At 50.1% G+C, this 17,504-nt stretch overlaps 5 protein-coding genes across 5 annotated transcripts; 1 reads left to right on the forward strand and 4 right to left on the reverse strand.

Moving 5' to 3' along the window:
- Positions 1-1,754: 1,754 nt before the first annotated feature.
- On the reverse strand, positions 1,755-4,324 carry SEPMUDRAFT_60694 (Poly(A) polymerase; the record flags this gene model as incomplete). The annotated part of the gene is made up of 5 exons (XM_016909536.1): positions 1,755-2,330; positions 2,430-2,547; positions 2,600-2,711; positions 2,764-4,124; positions 4,176-4,324. The coding sequence occupies 5 exons, from the start codon at positions 4,322-4,324 to the stop codon at positions 2,247-2,249; spliced, it is 1,824 nt and encodes a 607-aa protein (XP_016763761.1). The 3' UTR covers positions 1,755-2,246.
- A 385-nt stretch (positions 4,325-4,709) lies between these two features.
- Positions 4,710-6,587, reverse strand: SEPMUDRAFT_147467 (alpha/beta-hydrolase). The gene is made up of 6 exons (XM_016904316.1): positions 6,149-6,587; positions 5,980-6,072; positions 5,740-5,908; positions 5,185-5,683; positions 5,057-5,132; positions 4,710-4,996 (listed from the first exon to the last, which is right to left on the reverse strand). Exons 1-6 carry the CDS (start codon positions 6,373-6,375, stop codon positions 4,909-4,911), a joined length of 1,152 nt encoding a protein of 383 aa, XP_016763762.1. The 5' UTR covers positions 6,376-6,587; the 3' UTR covers positions 4,710-4,908.
- A 310-nt stretch (positions 6,588-6,897) lies between these two features.
- SEPMUDRAFT_147468 (uncharacterized protein) lies at positions 6,898-8,150 on the forward strand. The gene is made up of 2 exons (XM_016904317.1): positions 6,898-7,773; positions 7,879-8,150. The coding sequence occupies exons 1-2, from the start codon at positions 6,997-6,999 to the stop codon at positions 8,020-8,022; spliced, it is 921 nt and encodes a 306-aa protein (XP_016763763.1). The 5' UTR covers positions 6,898-6,996; the 3' UTR covers positions 8,023-8,150.
- Positions 8,113-9,471, reverse strand: SEPMUDRAFT_39168 (uncharacterized protein; the record flags this gene model as incomplete). Its single annotated transcript, XM_016908735.1, has 2 exons — positions 8,113-8,935; positions 8,972-9,471. 2 exons carry the CDS (start codon positions 9,469-9,471, stop codon positions 8,113-8,115), a joined length of 1,323 nt encoding a protein of 440 aa, XP_016763764.1.
- SEPMUDRAFT_123886 (uncharacterized protein) lies at positions 8,121-12,882 on the reverse strand. Its single transcript, XM_016901868.1, has 3 exons — positions 12,540-12,882; positions 11,333-12,478; positions 8,121-11,278 (listed from the first exon to the last, which is right to left on the reverse strand). The coding sequence occupies exons 2-3, from the start codon at positions 12,198-12,200 to the stop codon at positions 10,224-10,226; spliced, it is 1,923 nt and encodes a 640-aa protein (XP_016763765.1). The 5' UTR covers positions 12,201-12,478; positions 12,540-12,882; the 3' UTR covers positions 8,121-10,223.
- Between the last annotated feature and the right edge of the window lie 4,622 nt (positions 12,883-17,504).

Here is a 17,504-nt window from a genome sequence, read left to right on the forward strand (position 1 = left end):
CCGTGGGGACGACCGGCCGCCCCCCTCATCAGTCCGGTCGAGTACCTGTAGTTCTGTACACGCTTGACGCTACGATGGCGAAGCCTCGAACCACTCTCCATCTGCGAAACTAGCGACAACTCCACTACTAGTGCCCACTCCCCGTCCTATTATTATGATTTAATTCTTACTATGATCCTGCGATGCCTTGCTTGGCCCTCATCATCGACTGCAGAGAAGCCATCCAGATGATCCAGTTCGACAGACATCCCGATTGTTATGTGTGCTGCGAAGCTTATTCTCATGAGCAGGAGGACTGTCTGTTTCATGGCGACAGCTGAGACGGACACTTCCCTTCGCCACCGCCAACCGCTGTATTCACCACCAGACGTGGTCGACGTCAAAGCGTACATTTCGTCCTGTCGGTCTCGGTACCTGGTAGTTCTATACTACTGTACCCTGTGGTGGCGGAGTGTTGTCCGCTCGACATCATCATCATCATCATCTTCATCATCATCATTCATAGTTTCATACCACCACCTCCACCTCTACTCCTCTCCACCTCCCCACAAACTCTTGGCAGTGCCCACGAAGGGCCATTCGCGCGAGAAAGGAATGGCAGCTCCAACCACACGGTCTCGGGCTGGCGACGACGATCATTGCCGCCGACACTCGTACCTCCCAGCACATGGCATCTACCTACTAGGTAGGAGGTACCTCTAGGAGGTACTGTCCAGCTCTTATAAGGACATGTCATCTCAGCGTCCATCCCGAGGGACATGAGTCAGTCAGGTAAGGAGATGGTGGCGTAGTTGTGTATATACCTGACATGCAGAATCTCGGCTGGTGGCGTACCGGAGTTGGTTGTAGCTGTCACCTTCCATCTACGCTAACCTATCCCATCCCCTTTCGGCTACTCATCTTTTCCATCTCATCTCTCTCCAGCCACCCTGCGCTTTCCACTTTGGAATAATACACAAATCCGGACATTGGAACGGGAATGAAAGAATCTATTCGAGGGAGAAGATATTTCCACACAGCCAACGTCGCCAAATGGGGATTTATATCTAAGGTACGCTCGGACAGCACGTTCATTATTCAGCTCCGACAAACGAACGATCATTGTCCGCCCGGACCTGTTCTCCAGGAGAGAGGGTCCTATATCGCACGCCACAACCACTAGAGCACTGACCATCCTCATAATTCCTGAAGAGAAAAAAAAAAGAAAAAAGCTCCTTCTTCATTTTGCACAATCTCTCCCGCAAGAAAACAGCCCGCTTGAAACGCTTCCACGGTCCACCTTTTCTTTTTATCAAAAGACAAAACTCAATCTCAACATCTTCTCTGCACTACCTACCTTACCTGGTCATATCACGACGGCACAACCACATGTACCTAGGTACATTAAAGTACCTCCAATCCATTCGCACGACGCACATTGCGTACCTGTATACATGCACATCATAATCATCATAATGACCTCCCTCCCAGTCACTTCATCACCACATGTAACCAAAATAATACTTAATACTTAATACAATTGCTAACATATAGCCCGTCGCTGACTCGCACCAGCGGCAGACAATATTCATGACTAGAGATCCAAGGTAGGTACTAACTACAGGTACCTTAGGTAAGATGGTAGGTACAACGAGGTGCTTGATGTGAATTGTACGAGGAGAATCTGGGCCGCTGTGACAACTGACGAACCCAAGGTAGAGAAGAGAAAAGGAGTATCACTAGAAAAATGAGGTCCGTAGACCTCGATCAACGTGATTGATTCGACCACCCTACATAAAGAAGGCAATACGATAGTAGAGTTTCCGCCTACGCGCTGTTACCTCTCCATCAATTCATCTATCCGGCTTCAACATATGAGCGACGCCGAACAAGGATGACTGATGCTGTGCGCTCCATTGACCTGGTCCCGTATGCTCTTTTTTTGTCGTTTTCTTTTCCCTATTGCGTCGTTCGTATTACTAACCTCCACGGGAGGGAGACGCCTTACCTTAATCATATTGTTATCTGCCATCCGGGAGGAATTGGTACCCCCCGCTTCAGGCTTTTCGACAAACGCGGAGCGCTGATAGTCCGCGAAAAGAGCTTGGCGACTGCATTGAACTGGCCAGTGGCGTGGTTTCCGTCAAAATGGCCATTCTGAGCCGCAGCTTGGTTGTCGACAAGATCCTGGGCTAGGTAGTGATGTTAGAGTACTGGGGTTAAGAACATCCTAACCAAAATGACGCGAAGAAGCCTTCACCAGGCTTTCAACCAGCAGCGCCGTTGGTAATGGGCGTGCCGGTCCCATTCACTGGACCAGACTGTCGGCGCTTAGCAGGATTCTGGTTCTCCTATAGTTCAGACATCAGTAGTTAGCTTCTCGTCGAATGTTAAGGCGGGATGGTTGGGCCAGCGGTTCTTTTGGCTGACTGTGCGGCTCGATCACTCACGTCCAGGCCTGCATTCGAGACGCTACGCTTCTTTTCCAAATTTTCTTTCTTCGATTTCTTGATCTTCCTCACAGGTCGCTTTTCACCTTCCGAGAAAAGGTCAGGTGGCAGCTGATAACTGAGGTTGAATTAGCGAACAGCGAAGGCATGGCACATCGGTGACAGCATACTCGCGATAGTACTTGATCTGCACTGAGTGCACATCTGGATTGTAGCCTGGCCATAACTGCACATTGCCCTTGAAGTCGTTGACTGAATATGAGATGTCGAGGTTCTTCTCCCCTGGGATCTGTGTCAGTCTTCTCAGTCATGCCATGTAAAAACAGTTGCTCACCTTTGAGGAGCTCGATCCCGAGATAGAAAGTGGTCGTCCACAGCTCCAGTTCGCTGTCGTCCTTCTTCTTGTCCTTGCTCTCAGCATCATCGTTTGTCGCAGCCATGTCGTTGATGACATCAGCGTCGCCTTCAGCAGCGGCTTGCTGCTTCGCGTCTGCAGTCTCTTCGGTCGTAGTAGCTTTTTCCACGAGCCCATCGAGCCCTCCGCCCAGAACGCTCTCAATCTCCTCCTTAGTCTTGCACTTGTGATGCCTCTCAATGCCTTTATTGAATGGCTGCACAAGATTGACCTTGTCAGCACTGTCCTCTATCCCTTCAACTAGCTTGAATCTGAGCCGTGATGTCACGAGGCCAGCCCAAGCCTGCTGATCATCTTTGGTTTTGGACGCAGTCACAATGACAATGTAGTGCTGATATGCCGAAGTGAAGAATTCGTGCTTAATGAGGAGGTCGCGCCACTGTTTTTTGCCGCTGTAGATATCGGCCATGATCTCATGGCCACGATTCAGCTCGCGAATGAGAACCTCCTTCGTCGAGCGCGTGATGGTATGTGTGGCATTCATGACCGGATATGCTGGCGTAATCACTGGCATGAGATGTCGCTTGTCGCGGAAGTTCTTCTGAGGGTCCCATTCCTGCTGATTGAGCGAAGGCCCCTTTTCACGGGCTTGGAGATAGATGGGCGAGGGCCATTGCCAGTTCTTGACAACCCAGAAGAATTTGGCGACAATGGTCGAAGCGGCAGCTCTTGGATACAACTGACAGACCCTCGCGACCATCATGGCGTAGGCCACACCGCCTGGATAACCATACACATTGCCATAGAGACCACGCTTCTGCGCCCACATCTTGACCGCACGTAGCGCAATGCGAAACGTTCTTGTCTGTGGTACTAGCGATAGAATTCTGTCCGTGACACGAGTGCCATTGACGCACTTGAGATCGGTCTCGCTGAGCCCTCGAAGCAGCTCGCTGTCGTTAAGCTCGAGGTTTGGAGGAACTCGATCCTTGTGCAAAGTACACCAGATGAGATCGATGGAGATGCCCTCTATTTCAGTCTTGATGATCGGGACACCGATGCCAGGCACAGGGACTAGCTCAGTAATGTCCTCCGCCGGTATCGCCTGTCGTATCATGTCGGGCATGTACTCGAAGAAGTCCTCACGAGTGACGTGCTTTGGACTCAGCATCAAGGTATCGATATCAGAGCCCGGGCCATACACTCCAAGGCGAAAGCTGCCATAAGTGAAAATCTTGCCCCCAGCCTCCTTAAGCAGCTCTGGATTGAGACCTTTCTTCTTGCCGACTCGCTGAACAAGTTGCAGGAGCAACTTCTGCAGCTTGACAAGTACGTTTTGTCTATAAGGCAATCAGCGCGGCATCTTCAGACTCGCAAAATATAGTACCAACCTCTTTGCCGTCTCCTCCGGCGACTCAAAGTTGTTCTGAGCCTTCAATTCAGCAAGCAACTGATCGTGCAGCTCGTTATCGCGCGGCTTGGGAGGTTCGGTCGACAGTGGTGGGCTGACGCCCAAGTATTCGGCGGTCTGTGATGCCATGTCGAAGACGAGGAGAGGCGGCGGCGGTGGTGTTGACTAGGAAGAGTCGGGAGGGCGGAGGTGAGGAGAGCTCAATGCCTCATCGGAGCATGCGATGCAGGTTTGGGCCGGCGGAAGCGCTGGTGCGGAGTGGGCGGTGATGGCATGCGCGACAGCGAGGTATATGGATACTTGCGGATGTCAAAGCTGTATTCAATTGCGCGCAACGGCACAAGCACAATGATACCAAATTATTGGCGCATGTAGTGCGGATTGAAGTGATGGCAGCAAGGCAGGCTGGCTGGCAGTCAAGCACTACTGAGGCAGGTGCAAGAACAGAAAGTTACCTTAGCGTTGAAGATCCGGAGGCAGGAGCCGACGGGGCAGTCCCCGTCGCCAAGACCTGCGCTAGTAGAATTGAGTAAAGTGGTGTAAAGTGTGGAGGTTTACGTGCTTTACTGGGTGCCCAGTTCCGTAAGCCACGTTACGAAGCGAACGGCCCGCTTCCGCGCACAGAGCAGGGCTGCCTCCCCTAGCAGAATGCGACATTCCATCAGAACACAGAACCAGGCAACCAGGCCGCTGCACGTGAGAAGTCGCGAAGCTCAGCCAGACTCGAAGAAGTCCTTGAGTTGCTGATCAAGCCACTTCACATCCTCGGTAGACTGTCCAGGTCCCCCGGCCCAATGTCCCCTAAAGGTGGGATCAACACGTTTGTCTCGTCATGTAGATATGAGATATCATCGAGCTTACCAGATTGACTGAAAAGGCACACACTGACCGATCCCCGGATGCATACGAGCCACCTCATCCTCGCTATCCTCGGGAGCTGGGGGAATGCATCAGAATTCATCGGTAAGACTGCTTCGGGACGAACTTACGAAAGTATAGATCGGTCATGCTCGGTAGCACGAGGGCTTTTGCTTTGATGCCTTTCATTGCAGCATCGAAGTCGCCGTTGTATGGCTCTTGCTGCGAGACGTCGCCACACTGCCAGGTGTAGAGCATTGCAATCATATTATCGGGATCCTTCGACAACGCCCACGTTTCCCAGAAGTTCACCATGAAGTCCTCGATGTCCTTGAAGCCGAGGGCACTCTCAAACAGTCTCTGTCGATAGAATGCTTGAGAGAAGCCCCAGCCAGAATATACTCGACCGAGAGCTTTCAAGCCAACCACCTTCTCATGATCGCTCCACGCGCGATATTGGTTGATGGTGGCCTCGCCCTTCCCCACTCCGCCGGATGCGGCACCTTTGCCGCCCAAGACCGCCACCTTTACACCTTCAAGCATAGACTGATTGTGGAGGCTGGTCTTGGCCGACCCGCAGAAGGGCACAATGAAATCCATGAAATCAGGGTATTGCGTGGCCCATTGATACTGTGATGGATTAGGGCTTTTGTGTCTCACGATGGGTCGTGTCCAAGGGAACTCACTGTTTGTCCCGCCCCCATACTCCATCCTAGCACTGCTTTGGCATGCTTGATATTGAGTTTTTTTGTGACAAGCTCGTATTGGGCCCGAACGTTGTCGTAAAAGGTGACTTCCGGCCACGGGCGAAGTTCCTTTCGATTTGACGGACTACTGGACTGGCCATTCCCAAATCTGCCAGCGACTAGAAGTCAATACGGGACTCGGATATCTTGTAGGGGCATTCAGATGGAGAGTGTACGCACAAAGCCACAATCACGATGAAATACTTCTCCGGACTCAAAGTCTTGTCAGTGCCGATAAGCCACTCATTGTCTTCAATCGTTCCGGAGTACCAGCTGAACAATGGTGCACAGAAGTCAGTGGACAGTATCAGACAGGAAGTGCATTCTGTTGGTCAAGTGGGGACCTCACGTTGGATAGATGATGGCCGGGTTGCCTGCTTTGCCGAACGACTTGTACGCGATCCTTGCGTCTGGTATCAGTCCTCCATTCTTAAGAGAGAAGTCTCCCAATGGGTAGGTGGAGAAGGGCTCGGTCGCCATGTCGTTGATTTGTTTGGCCAGGTCTGGTAGGCTTCCTGACCGCTTGGAAGATTCCTCGAAGGACTGGCAGCTCCGCAAAATGTTGGCTCGCTCCATTCAAGCGCGGAAGTTGTGATACGTTGTGGTCGATACCTGTATCTTCCCCACTCTCACTGCGCTGGACCTCTGGATGAGATGGAATGGTCCCTGTCACGATAAGACGACCCCGCTACAAGCGTTGGATTCCTCCCATCGCCCATGGTGGGGTACATCGATGCTACATGCTGGATCCAGATCGAGCATACTTTTTTTACCGTGTTGGACAAGAACAAAAATCGCTTCTTCGTGACTACTACATGTAAGTTAGGGGGTTGTGGGAGAGACTACATGCGTGTGGGGTGTGACATGTACAGTATAGTGGTATCATCAGTGCTCCACATCGCCGACAAGAAACGGTTGACGGCTATTCCAAAGGGTGGAGAACAGAAGATGGAGCTGCCGATCCGGCTTCGCGGAAACAAATCCATTACCAAATGACGTTACAGGGCCATTGAGCGGAACGCCTTGTGCTGACTTAGCAATGACCTACATCTATACAGCTCTCCTCCTCTTCATGTTTTCATCCATAACGGGTATAAAGAAGCCAGGTAGTCAGTCACCCTCTGCATACTGTGCACAGCATACGAAGAGCCCAGATTATTCAACTTCGCCCCCCTCCCACAGGAACAAACACCAACCATGTCCGGGGAACCAGAGCAGAAAATGGCCGACACGGCAACTCACGAGCAAAAGTACGACGCCGAAAAAGAAATCAAGCGTAACCCGCACGGCAACTTCAAAGAAGTCGAAGCATCGCGGCCAGCGTGGGACGAAGGATCGAAATGGCGGTACATGCAGACCAAAGACCCCAACTGGAAACCCGGACAAGGCGGCAACGATGGAGGCGAGAGTCTTTCCAAGAAACACATCTCCATTGATCCTTACGAAGAAGGACGACCTGCCGTGTTCAACTACAAGCTCCTCATCAGCGCCATCATTCCGCGACCCGTAGGATTCGTGAGCACACGATCCAAGGACGGCTCCTCGACGAACCTGGCACCATTCTCCTACACACAAGTAGTCAACCACGATCCCCCCGTCTTCATTGTCGGCTACGCCGGTGGCATGTCCCAAGCCAAAGACAGCTTGCGAAATCTGGTAGACACGGGAGAGTGCACCATTAACATCATCAGCGAACACTATCTGGAAGCCGCCAACGCCACCTCTGTCAACGCACCATATGGAATTTCCGAGTGGGCATTGACCGGTCTGACTCCCGCCGAGAGCGAAGTCGTGAAACCCTCACGAGTGAAAGAAGCCGTGTTCACGGTCGAAGGCAAGCTGATGAACACGCAAGAGTTCGAAAGCCGAGCAACTCCAGGCAAGAAAACTGGCGTGCTCGCTGTGATTGAGGGTGTGAGATTCTGGGCTCGAGAGGATGCAATTAACAAGGAAAAGAACATTCTTGATCCAGCTGTGAGTACTATTGAAAAGAAGAAGAAGAAGAAGAAGAAATGTGTCTACCCTGATTTTCTTCAACAATCGCTGACTTCGTTATTTTTTTCTTTTTTTTTGACACAGGTACTGAGGCCCATCGCTCGTCTGGGTGGTATTACATATGCTCGTGTCACGGAAGGCATCGAGCTCCCTCGACCAGACTGGGAAGAAATGAAAAAGGATGCCGAGCCACTAGGGCTGGTCAAGCCGAAGCGTGATGAGCAATGAACAAAAACGACAAATTCCTACGCGGAGAGCGTCTGAAGGAGTCCTGATCATCATCATCATCATTATGTAGATAAATGTATAGATCGATAATTACCCTAAAAATGCGTCTTGTACAGCGCAGACTGCCTGCCCACTACTCGACTGTGACGAAGAAGAAGAAGAAGTAACTCCCAGCATTTGCTCCAGACACGACACTTCCTCCCCATCACGCTGATAATCCACGACACGGTCCCTCTTCCCACCATCCCACGCAATTCCATGCCACAAGAGAATCCCAATCGTACGTGACAAGCACATGGCGTGCCACATGTCGCTTCTGCGAAACACATGAACCCGACCAAGTAACTGATTCCAGAACATCTCACGCAACATATTCGCTTCCTGATAAAACACAAAACTAGCACTATCCTTCCCGCCCCCGCCCTCTCCCCCGGGAGACATTTCTGTCATATCCCGATACATGTATCCACCCAACAGATGCTCAATCCCATAGAGAGTCATTCCAAACGGCAAATATTCCGCTTCAGCCCAATCCACCACACCCGTGAGATGCCATGTGGAGGGATCCACGAGAAGATTGCACGGCAACAAATCTCCGTGGTTGAGCACGATTGGTAACATGTCCAATGTGCCTTGCGCATACGATTGACGGGAAATGTGTGCGATGTGGCGGAGTTCTGGGGAAGGGAGATGTTGTTCCAAGGATTGCAGTCGTTGGGGGATGGAAGATCCGATTATGCCAGTACATTTATGCTTTTGCCATGATCTTCTGTTCTCTTCGTCGCTCTCATCCTTCTCCTCCTCCTCCTCCTCCTTCTTCTCGTGTTTGATCCCCTCGTAATAGGCAGTCGCAAAGAAGCTGGCCATATCGCCAAGCAGATTTTCCAACTTGGAGAGCACCACTTCACCCAGCCTAGAAGGAAAAGAAGTAGAAGAAGTAGAAGAAGACATCTTCTCATGTACCATACCAACAACATCATCAAACTTCATCCCACCCACAAAAGACATTTCCAAAACTTGTATCATCATCCCCCCATCACCCAAATAACCACCACCCAGCGCCAAAATCTCATCTCTGATCAACTTCGGCGCCCACCGAGGAAAAATTCGTGCCGCGTCTCGTAAAATGGCACCCACAACAGCATATCGAAGGCTTCTCAGCTGAAGCACGAGTCGGGATGCGCCAGGATCCGTGCTGCTGCTCCTGCTGCTGCTGCTGCTGACGACGACGACAACAACAACGGTATACGAACAGCCGCCTTGCGTCGCGACCGGCAAAAATAATACTGTGTTGTGACCTCCTCGACCATAATCATCACGACAAGAGGAGATCAAGTCCGCGGCGGAGATGTGGGCGTCTGCAGAGGGCGCTCCGCACGTCGTGGCGAGAAATTCTCGAATTCCGTCTTCAGCTGCTGTCACTACAGGTACAGGTACTACCGAGGCCATTAGGAGGAGGTATCGATGAAATTGTAGATTCGCCTCGAAAAAGATTCTTCTCGTCTGCTTTTTTCCCGACAGAACGAACGGGGTCAGACGTGACCAGCTGGGGGGCAAGACGCAGATCCTCGTCAGCAGCAGACAAAGAGGGTGCACACAATATGGTGTAGCCGTGTGGCCCCCCACGCAAGGATCAAGGGAAAGCTGTGCAAAGCGATCGAATCAAGCTCTTCCTTCTCACAGCTATGTTTTCATCGTTGAGGAGCTGCCCTTTTCTGCCCAGCGCAGCGTCTTAATGCCGCAACGGTCGTCCCGCGCAGTAAACCGAGGGGCGCAAGAACCGCACCGATCGCTTACGTTCCAGACTGTGCCTCAGTAGAAAGAGGGAAGAGTCACTACCTAGCTTGACCATCATTGCAAGGACACCATTGATCCCTTTTCAATTCGCATCAAGTTCTCCACTCTTTGGATAAGTGGAGATATCCCGTCAGTGCCGTTTCGCTTCTCATCTGGATCCCATCCCATGCACCAACTATCAATATGCCGCGAAACAAAGCAAAGGGTATCTGGTGCTCTATTCAAGCTTGAACGTGATTCTCGTGTCAAGAACCGAATACTTCGAGGCAGATGTCGCTGCTGATGCGAATCGTAACATCTCTCGCATGCGAGATTGTCCTGCGGTATAGCCAAGAAGCCGTGATGCTATCCCACAGTTGTTGTGCTGTCTGCGGTTGACTAATGCCGGAATGCTACAGAGCTTCTCACGTCGTGAAGACGGGCGCCTTTACGAGTATAGACCGCCCTCGGACAGAAACGCCAATGCCAGCTGCCATGCGCACCCGTGGTGGTTGATCTTCCTTCATACCTTGAGCACTCTCTGGCCGACCTAGGCTGCCAGATGATACGCCAGCATGTTTGCTCGGCTTGGGCTTGCCTGTGATGGCGCTCAGCATACTTCGCTTTCCTCCTCGCCCAGACCCCTGGTCAGCATTGCTATCGGTCATGTCTGTGACATCGCTCGCGGCGCTCTTCATGCTCGCGCGCTCCGTCTGATCGTCTGCCACGGATGTTACAAGAGGTGGAATGCCGGACTCTGTCTTCATCTGGTCGCCCATGATTCCGTGGCCGGGCTGGAAGTATTCAATCGCAACGTCTCGACTTTCAAGCGGGAGATGTATGGCGATGCTCACCACGAGCTCAATAATCATGTGCACCCCACCTTCGAGGTCAGATGGTGGTGGGTCTTGTAGATGCATCGACAGTGAAGAGACCAGACCGTCCTTGAGGGAGTCGGTCAGACGTTGCCGATTCTCCGGGCACTGGGGTGAACGGAGGGTCTCTGCAAGTCCGTCCAGAGTTGCCAGTCTCCAGTTGACAACCTTGGACGTCAGATATTCCTCCTCTTCTGCACTCTGGGCCAGCGGCGCGTGCCGACGTATGTTGGTCTGGATATTCCTGAGTTGAGCGGAGAGAGCCGGCTCAAGGTCTGGGTGGAAGTACTTGTGGAACACCTCATCGACCAGCCAGTTCGAGATGAATGCTCTGCCAGCGGCGGTCATTTCCTGTTTTCCTGTCACCACTGCATCTCTGTTGACCGATCCCACCAGCCAATGCGGTATGCTCTTCCAATTCTTGCGTATGCTGAACGCCAGCTGTGCCACCAAGCCGTCGAGTCGATTGAAACGTGTCGTATACTCGCTATCGTCGAGCGATGTTCGTGATTGTGCTAAACGTTGATGTGCCAGGCTGTTCTGCAGTTGCTTGACTTGATCCTCTTTCTCGAAGTAGTACTTCTTGACCTTTGTATACTTCTCCCCTATTCAACATGTTAGCATAAGCCCGCGCGGTAAGACTGCGAAGCCGGTCTTACGAAGCTCCTTATGGTCCTTCAGCAACTGTGACACCTCATCGTCGTTCATCTCGTCCGGCACCGACAGTGGCTGGGGAGTGGCTCGGCCGACCTCGCCGTGCTGCTGCTGCTGCTGATGCGCTTGCGGCGGTTGTTGCTGCGTTTGTCCACCATTGCCCTTGTAAGGTTGCCCTTGGCTACTAGGAGGGACCACTGCCGCACTGAATGCAGGCATTTGACTTCCCTGGGTAGAGTGTGATCCTTCGCGTGACCTTAGGTCGTTGTGCACGCTCTGCCTATTGTTGCCATTACGCACAGCCTTTGGCTGTGCCATAGCACCATTGTTCGACATGGAAGACGAGTCGTCGGTCTGCGCCGAGAAGCTTCGCGCTGAATTCAGGGCAGGGCGATCGGCGTTGTCAGCAACGTAGTGAGAGTGGCTTTCCGGCGGCGTGTATTCTTGCTGTTGTTGCTGCTGCTGCTGCAGCTGCTGGTGCGCTTGCGCTTGGCTCTGAAAGGCAGGTGACCTGAGTGGAGGGATTGTGGAGGTCTGTGTTTGTATGACAAGGCCTGGAGCGGTGCGAGAGTTCTGGTAAGCAGCTTGCTGCTGCTGAGGGTGCGGCTGATGGTGCAAGGGTTGCTGAGGCTGAGCGTTCACGTTGGTGTGCTGTGAAGGACCACCGCTAGACTGGATGTAGCTTTGCTGCTCGACGGGGGCAGCGGTGGCAGGAGGACTGAGCACTGTCGGTCCACCCTGCCGTTGCTCGCGAAAGCCCTGCTCGGTGTTCAACCGCTGCAGTCGACGCTGCGACCAGCGATCCAGGGCGACGGCGTTGGTGCCGGAGTCGGAGGAAGTCTTGCCCGGCGCACCTCCTGCGTGCGTGTTCATGGACAGCGACGGCGAAGCGCTGCTGGGTAGGTTGGCGGGCGAAGTATGGCAGTACTCGGGCTCTTGGTGCGGCCAAGGATGGAGATGGAAGCCTGCCGGGTCAACCTCGGATGACAAAGAAACGTCTGCGCGGTAGGGTGAGCAGTAGGCAAGATGAGAGCTCGTACTGGCGCTGTGGCTAGGAGTCCCGCCGTCGCCAGCTCTTCGTACTGTCTGGGATCGCAAAAGGCCACTTCCGGAGTGCGCTTGATCGGTGAGAGGGGGCGTCGTTCCGAGATCTGTTAATAGGAATTAGATTATGGGCAAGCGCTAGAGGGTCTTGCCGACAGTCTTTCTTCCCTGAACCTGAAGTGACGATGATGATGTTGGACGCGCTCACAGGCCGGATCAGCCTGCTGTTGCTGTCGCCGACTCTGTTGCTGTTGCTGTCGCTGCTGCTGCTGGCGGCGGCGGCGGCGGCGGCTGCGGTGTTGGCCCGGTTGTCGGTGCCGCCTTTCGGGATGGCTGGGCTGGGCGCGACGGGCAGGTCTTCGATAGAGTGTTAGCACATGCGCAGTGTGTCGAGTCAATCGGCCAGCAAATGAATGATGAAGGCGGCCAGAAACGCGCAGCAGGGATGTAACAGCGGACGCCCGCTGAAGAATCTGGTGTACGCGGAGTTCTGTCGCAGAAATGATAATGACTACGTGATAGTAGGTAGGTAGGAATCTGTGGTAACAGGGCCAGCAGAACCAATTTGATTGTGTTGTGTCGCGAAGGTCGCGACTCGCGCCCCGACCCCACTAGGGTGGTAGTAGCTTCATTACTGCCCGACAGTTTGCGTGCTCGTGCTACGGCTGCGCTGCTGTTGGCGTACATAGGACAACCACAATCACGCTCGATCATATTGCTGCCGCGTGCCCCTACGCGGGGGAGAAAGAGAGAGAGCGAGAGAGATTAGGTGTGTATGTGTGTGTGTGCGTGTGTTTGTCTGTGGTGGAGAGGGGTTGGTAACGGTATGCGATGCTTACCAGGGTTGTCGAAGCCTCCTTTGCTGTTGCTCTTGGTCCCAGAAAGCGCCGCTCGAAGGTGTTTCCGCATGGCTTGCACGACTCTTTTCGGGAGATAGGCACCTCCCAAAATACCTCCTGTCCTTTTTCCTACCGGAGGCGTCCCCCACAGTAATTCGTGTGGTGGAACAGAGGAGCGGCGGTGGAATCCCGATGAGTGTGATTATCGAAACGCAAGAAAGTGAAGCAATTGATAATTTGATATGCTCAGCCCCGGCTCTTCCACCTGATGAACTGTGGCTGCTGCTGTTGCTGCTGTTATTCCTGTTGCTCGTGGTGGAGGCGAAGATGGAAACTACAATAATCCTGCATTCTCTGCAGATATGGATGCGGACCCAAGACCTAGTGCTATCTAGCATCAATTCCCATTACGGCCCGCAGTTCACTCCGGCGAAATAGAAGCAAGCTCCCGCCGTCGTGAGCAAACTGCATTCAGTCTGCAGGTGTGCTTTTCGATACCCTCCTCCCTGCCTCCCTCCCTCTGCTACTGTAAGGTACATGTAGGTACTTATTCTTGAGGTATGATGAGTCCTGACTCCTCTTTTGTCGAAACGTTACAAGTAGGTAGGCTGAAATCTGCTGGCTGGCTCCCGCCTCCAATCGTACCTCCTCGGCAACGTACTTATTTCTGCTCGAATCCAAAGGCGTCTGCGGCTAAAGAGGTGTGACAACGGCCTTGCACACTCGCATGCAACGTGCAGCTGTGAGCCTATGACATGCTGCCGGTATTACCAACGCAGGACAAGAATAGAAGCGGATCGCGCCAGCTGGGCGTGGAATCGTTCTCACCTTAGGCCCCGTCTACTCTGTCGATATGTCGATAGTTAAATTGTCGATAGTTGTCGGAAATTATCGTCAGCGTCTATCTGTCGATAGTAACGATAGCTGAGTAGACACCTATCAATAGTTCTATAGGGATACCCTTGTCTTCGCGCCGTCGTCGCCGCAGAACCGACTGTATTGCTGCCTTAGCTAATTTAATACACTATTATCCGAGACGTGTCGTACCTCCTCTACGTATCGTTCTATATTATCTCTATCTAGACGCGTCGTATCGGCCGAGTTCTACTATTGTCTATTTTATTTTAATCTACCTCTTTCTAGCCGTTGCTATTATATTATTATACCGCCTATACCGCTAAGCGCTACTAAGAAGCCCCGAGGCGTTAAAAAACCGAGAACTGCGACTTAAACGAAGGCCGCTATAAAGTATAAAGCGATACGCGACGCGAAGAAGGCAAAGGATATACCAAAATACCCCGAATTATTACAGTACGAGGACACTTATATCGACTTCTTCTTAAGGCGTTTGATCGATTCTAAGGCTAAACAGATATATAGAAAGAACTTCCGTAGTAGTAATCTACTAGCGATCGCGTTAGTAATACGCGAAGAGTTCAAAATTCACTTTACTAGCGAATCTTTAAAGGCTAAATAGTAGAACGATATCAAGCCGACTTAGGGTATTTAGCTACGATACCTATTATATACTTCTAGTTATAATAGCCCCTTAGATAGAGCACTAACCGCTATCGCTGCCGCTAGGGAAGCGTACGAGGCAGCGTACCCCGAGTACTATCGGTTTATAAACGGTACTAAGCCGTAATAGAAGTACTATATAGAAGAGCTCGTCGGTAATAAGATAGCAACTAGTAATAAAGCTACTACTACCGTAGATCTCGTTGCTCCGTAGGAGGACATAGATACTATAGTTATCGACGATTCGAGTACGGATTCGGACAACGACGACGATGTCGACCTAGACGAGCTATTAGATATTGAGCGTAGTACGGTCGTCGTACGGCGAGCTAAGAAGGTATATATATAGGCTAAGAAGAGAGTAGAAGCGGACGCTACGAAGAAACGAGTATACTACGTTACTACCGCTAAGAAACTATAGTCTATAGTAGCTTAAAGAGTACTTAAGCCGTTTAATAGGATACTTGCCGAGTATCTGAAGACCTAGGAGATTCGTACTACGCTACCGCCGCCGCGGCAGAAGAGCGATATAGAGCTCCTATTAGATAGAGTATTAGATACGACCTTCTTACCTATACTTACGTTCGACCGGAAGATAGAGGTATTAGATTAGGTTAGGCCCGAAGCATATCGTATTAGTATTAGTATATCGCTACTAGCCGTAGGAAGAGAGAAGGAACTAGAAAACTTCGTTTATAGTACGCTCTCGAGACTCGACCGGCCGGCGTAGATACTAGAGCGTTTCGTCTACGACTCTAGGACGTAGCCGTCGTCGTATAGGTATCCGTATATACTATACAATTAAGATCTACTTCTAGAGGGGCGTCGGTAGTAATATAGAAGCAGAAGAAGAGATAATAATTCGAAGCGGAAGAAGAGATAATAATATATAATACAGCTCGATCGATATTCCTATACTACTATCGCCGCTGCTCCTACTTATATCTCTCTATAGAGATATAGCTACTACTCTCCTTCCTTACCCTATATGCTTAACGATCTTATTACCTACAAGTCTATTAACTACCGCGGCCTCGAAAATCTCAATTATTGCCTCTAGCGACTCGACGACGTACTGTCTAATCGGCCTATCCCTTATATATACTATTGCCCTCTGCCTTAAAGTATAGCTCCTAAGAAGAAATTGAACTACCGCTATACCCTAAAGTACGATAATCCTTATCGTTCCTCTCGTTATATCTTGTTTAGCTACTCTACCTATAGAATAGATATACTAGTGTCCTTAGAGTTTTATTACTAGTATACAATGCTATTAGTTAGAGGCATTAGCTATACTATATAATTAGTATTAGCTAGCGCAAAGAAATACCTATAGGATATCGGCTCTTTAATATTGTAAGGCCGGCTTTATTACTAACTATACCGATGCCCTAGGTACAACGCTATATTGTTAGCGATCGTTAGCGTTTTTAAAACAGAGTACACTCTAGGTAACGAGAAGGACAGGGGTTTCTTCTATTAGTAGGACGTCTAGGAATTCCCTTAATAGCCTAACGGCTACTAGCTATACTAAGCAGTCGTTATTATACTAGACCAACGCTATTGCTATACGCGCTGTCTGTACAAGGGCAACGGCTATAGTATATAGTATGTAGTAGGTAGTAGGTAGTGTATAGTAGGTAGTAGGTAGTGTATAGTAGGTAGTAGGTAGTAGGTAGTAGGTAGTATATAGTAGGTAGTAGGTAGTAGGTAGTATATAGTATATAGTGTATAGTGTATAGTGTGTAGTGTATAGTATATAGTGTATAGTATATAGTATATAGTATATAGTATAGTAAGGTATATAGTGTAGTAAAGTGAGGTTATAGCGAGCATCTCTATAGAAGTAGAGGGATATATAGCTGCTATAGGTTAATACGAAGAGACAATAGCGATACTATAAGACAATAAGCGAGATAAAAATACTATAAGTAAACAATAGTTCCTTTCAAGTATAGAGAAAACCCCCTTTATCGTAAATCGATCGATAAAGTATTATTTCTTATAGTATAATAGAGGAACCTGGGCACTATTGTTTTCCTATATTATACGCGCGAATCGTGCGATCAAAATAGTCTACTTAGTATCTCGCTAGGTCGACGACAACTTATAATATATATATATCTCTCTCTTTTCGAGGTCGATCGATCGATATAGTAATATATTAGGTACTAGAATAGAGGAACCTAGGCAGTATTATTTTCCTATATTATGCGCGCGAATCGTACGATCAAAATGGTCTACTTACTATCTCGTTAGGTTAACGACAACTTGTAATATATATATATCTCTCTAGTTTAGGTTAAGTAAAGTATAGATTTTAATTGGAATCTAGCTATTCTCGGTCGAAGTTCGTATAGCCTTAGCAGTATATACCTCCCGCTGTATACTTTATAACAGTCGCAGAGTTACTTCTTATCAACTATATACTTAATGCCTAATTAAGTATAGTCGTCGGTACATTTCTATCAAAAAAGGGTAAGATTTGGACATATTTTGGCTAAGTAATAGGTATAAATGTATTCTTGTGTATAGTACTTAGCGATAGACCCTAGAATTGTATACTATATACCTAACGTTACGTCTCCTACCTCCTACGACGGAGCTCTAGTTAGGCTAAGGCTATCTAAATTAGAAACGTAGAATATAGAAACCCCGAATATAGAGTACCGAATACAGAAGTATAGAATACAGAAACGTAGAATGTACGCTATTCGTAGTATCTTCGGAGGTTTATACTATACCTTCGGGGGTAGGTTCAAACTTTTATAGGTAG

The sequence above is a fragment of the Sphaerulina musiva genome (assembly GCF_000320565.1).
Source record: "Sphaerulina musiva SO2202 unplaced genomic scaffold SEPMUscaffold_2, whole genome shotgun sequence".
Taxonomy (NCBI): Eukaryota; Fungi; Ascomycota; class Dothideomycetes; order Mycosphaerellales; family Mycosphaerellaceae; genus Sphaerulina; species Sphaerulina musiva.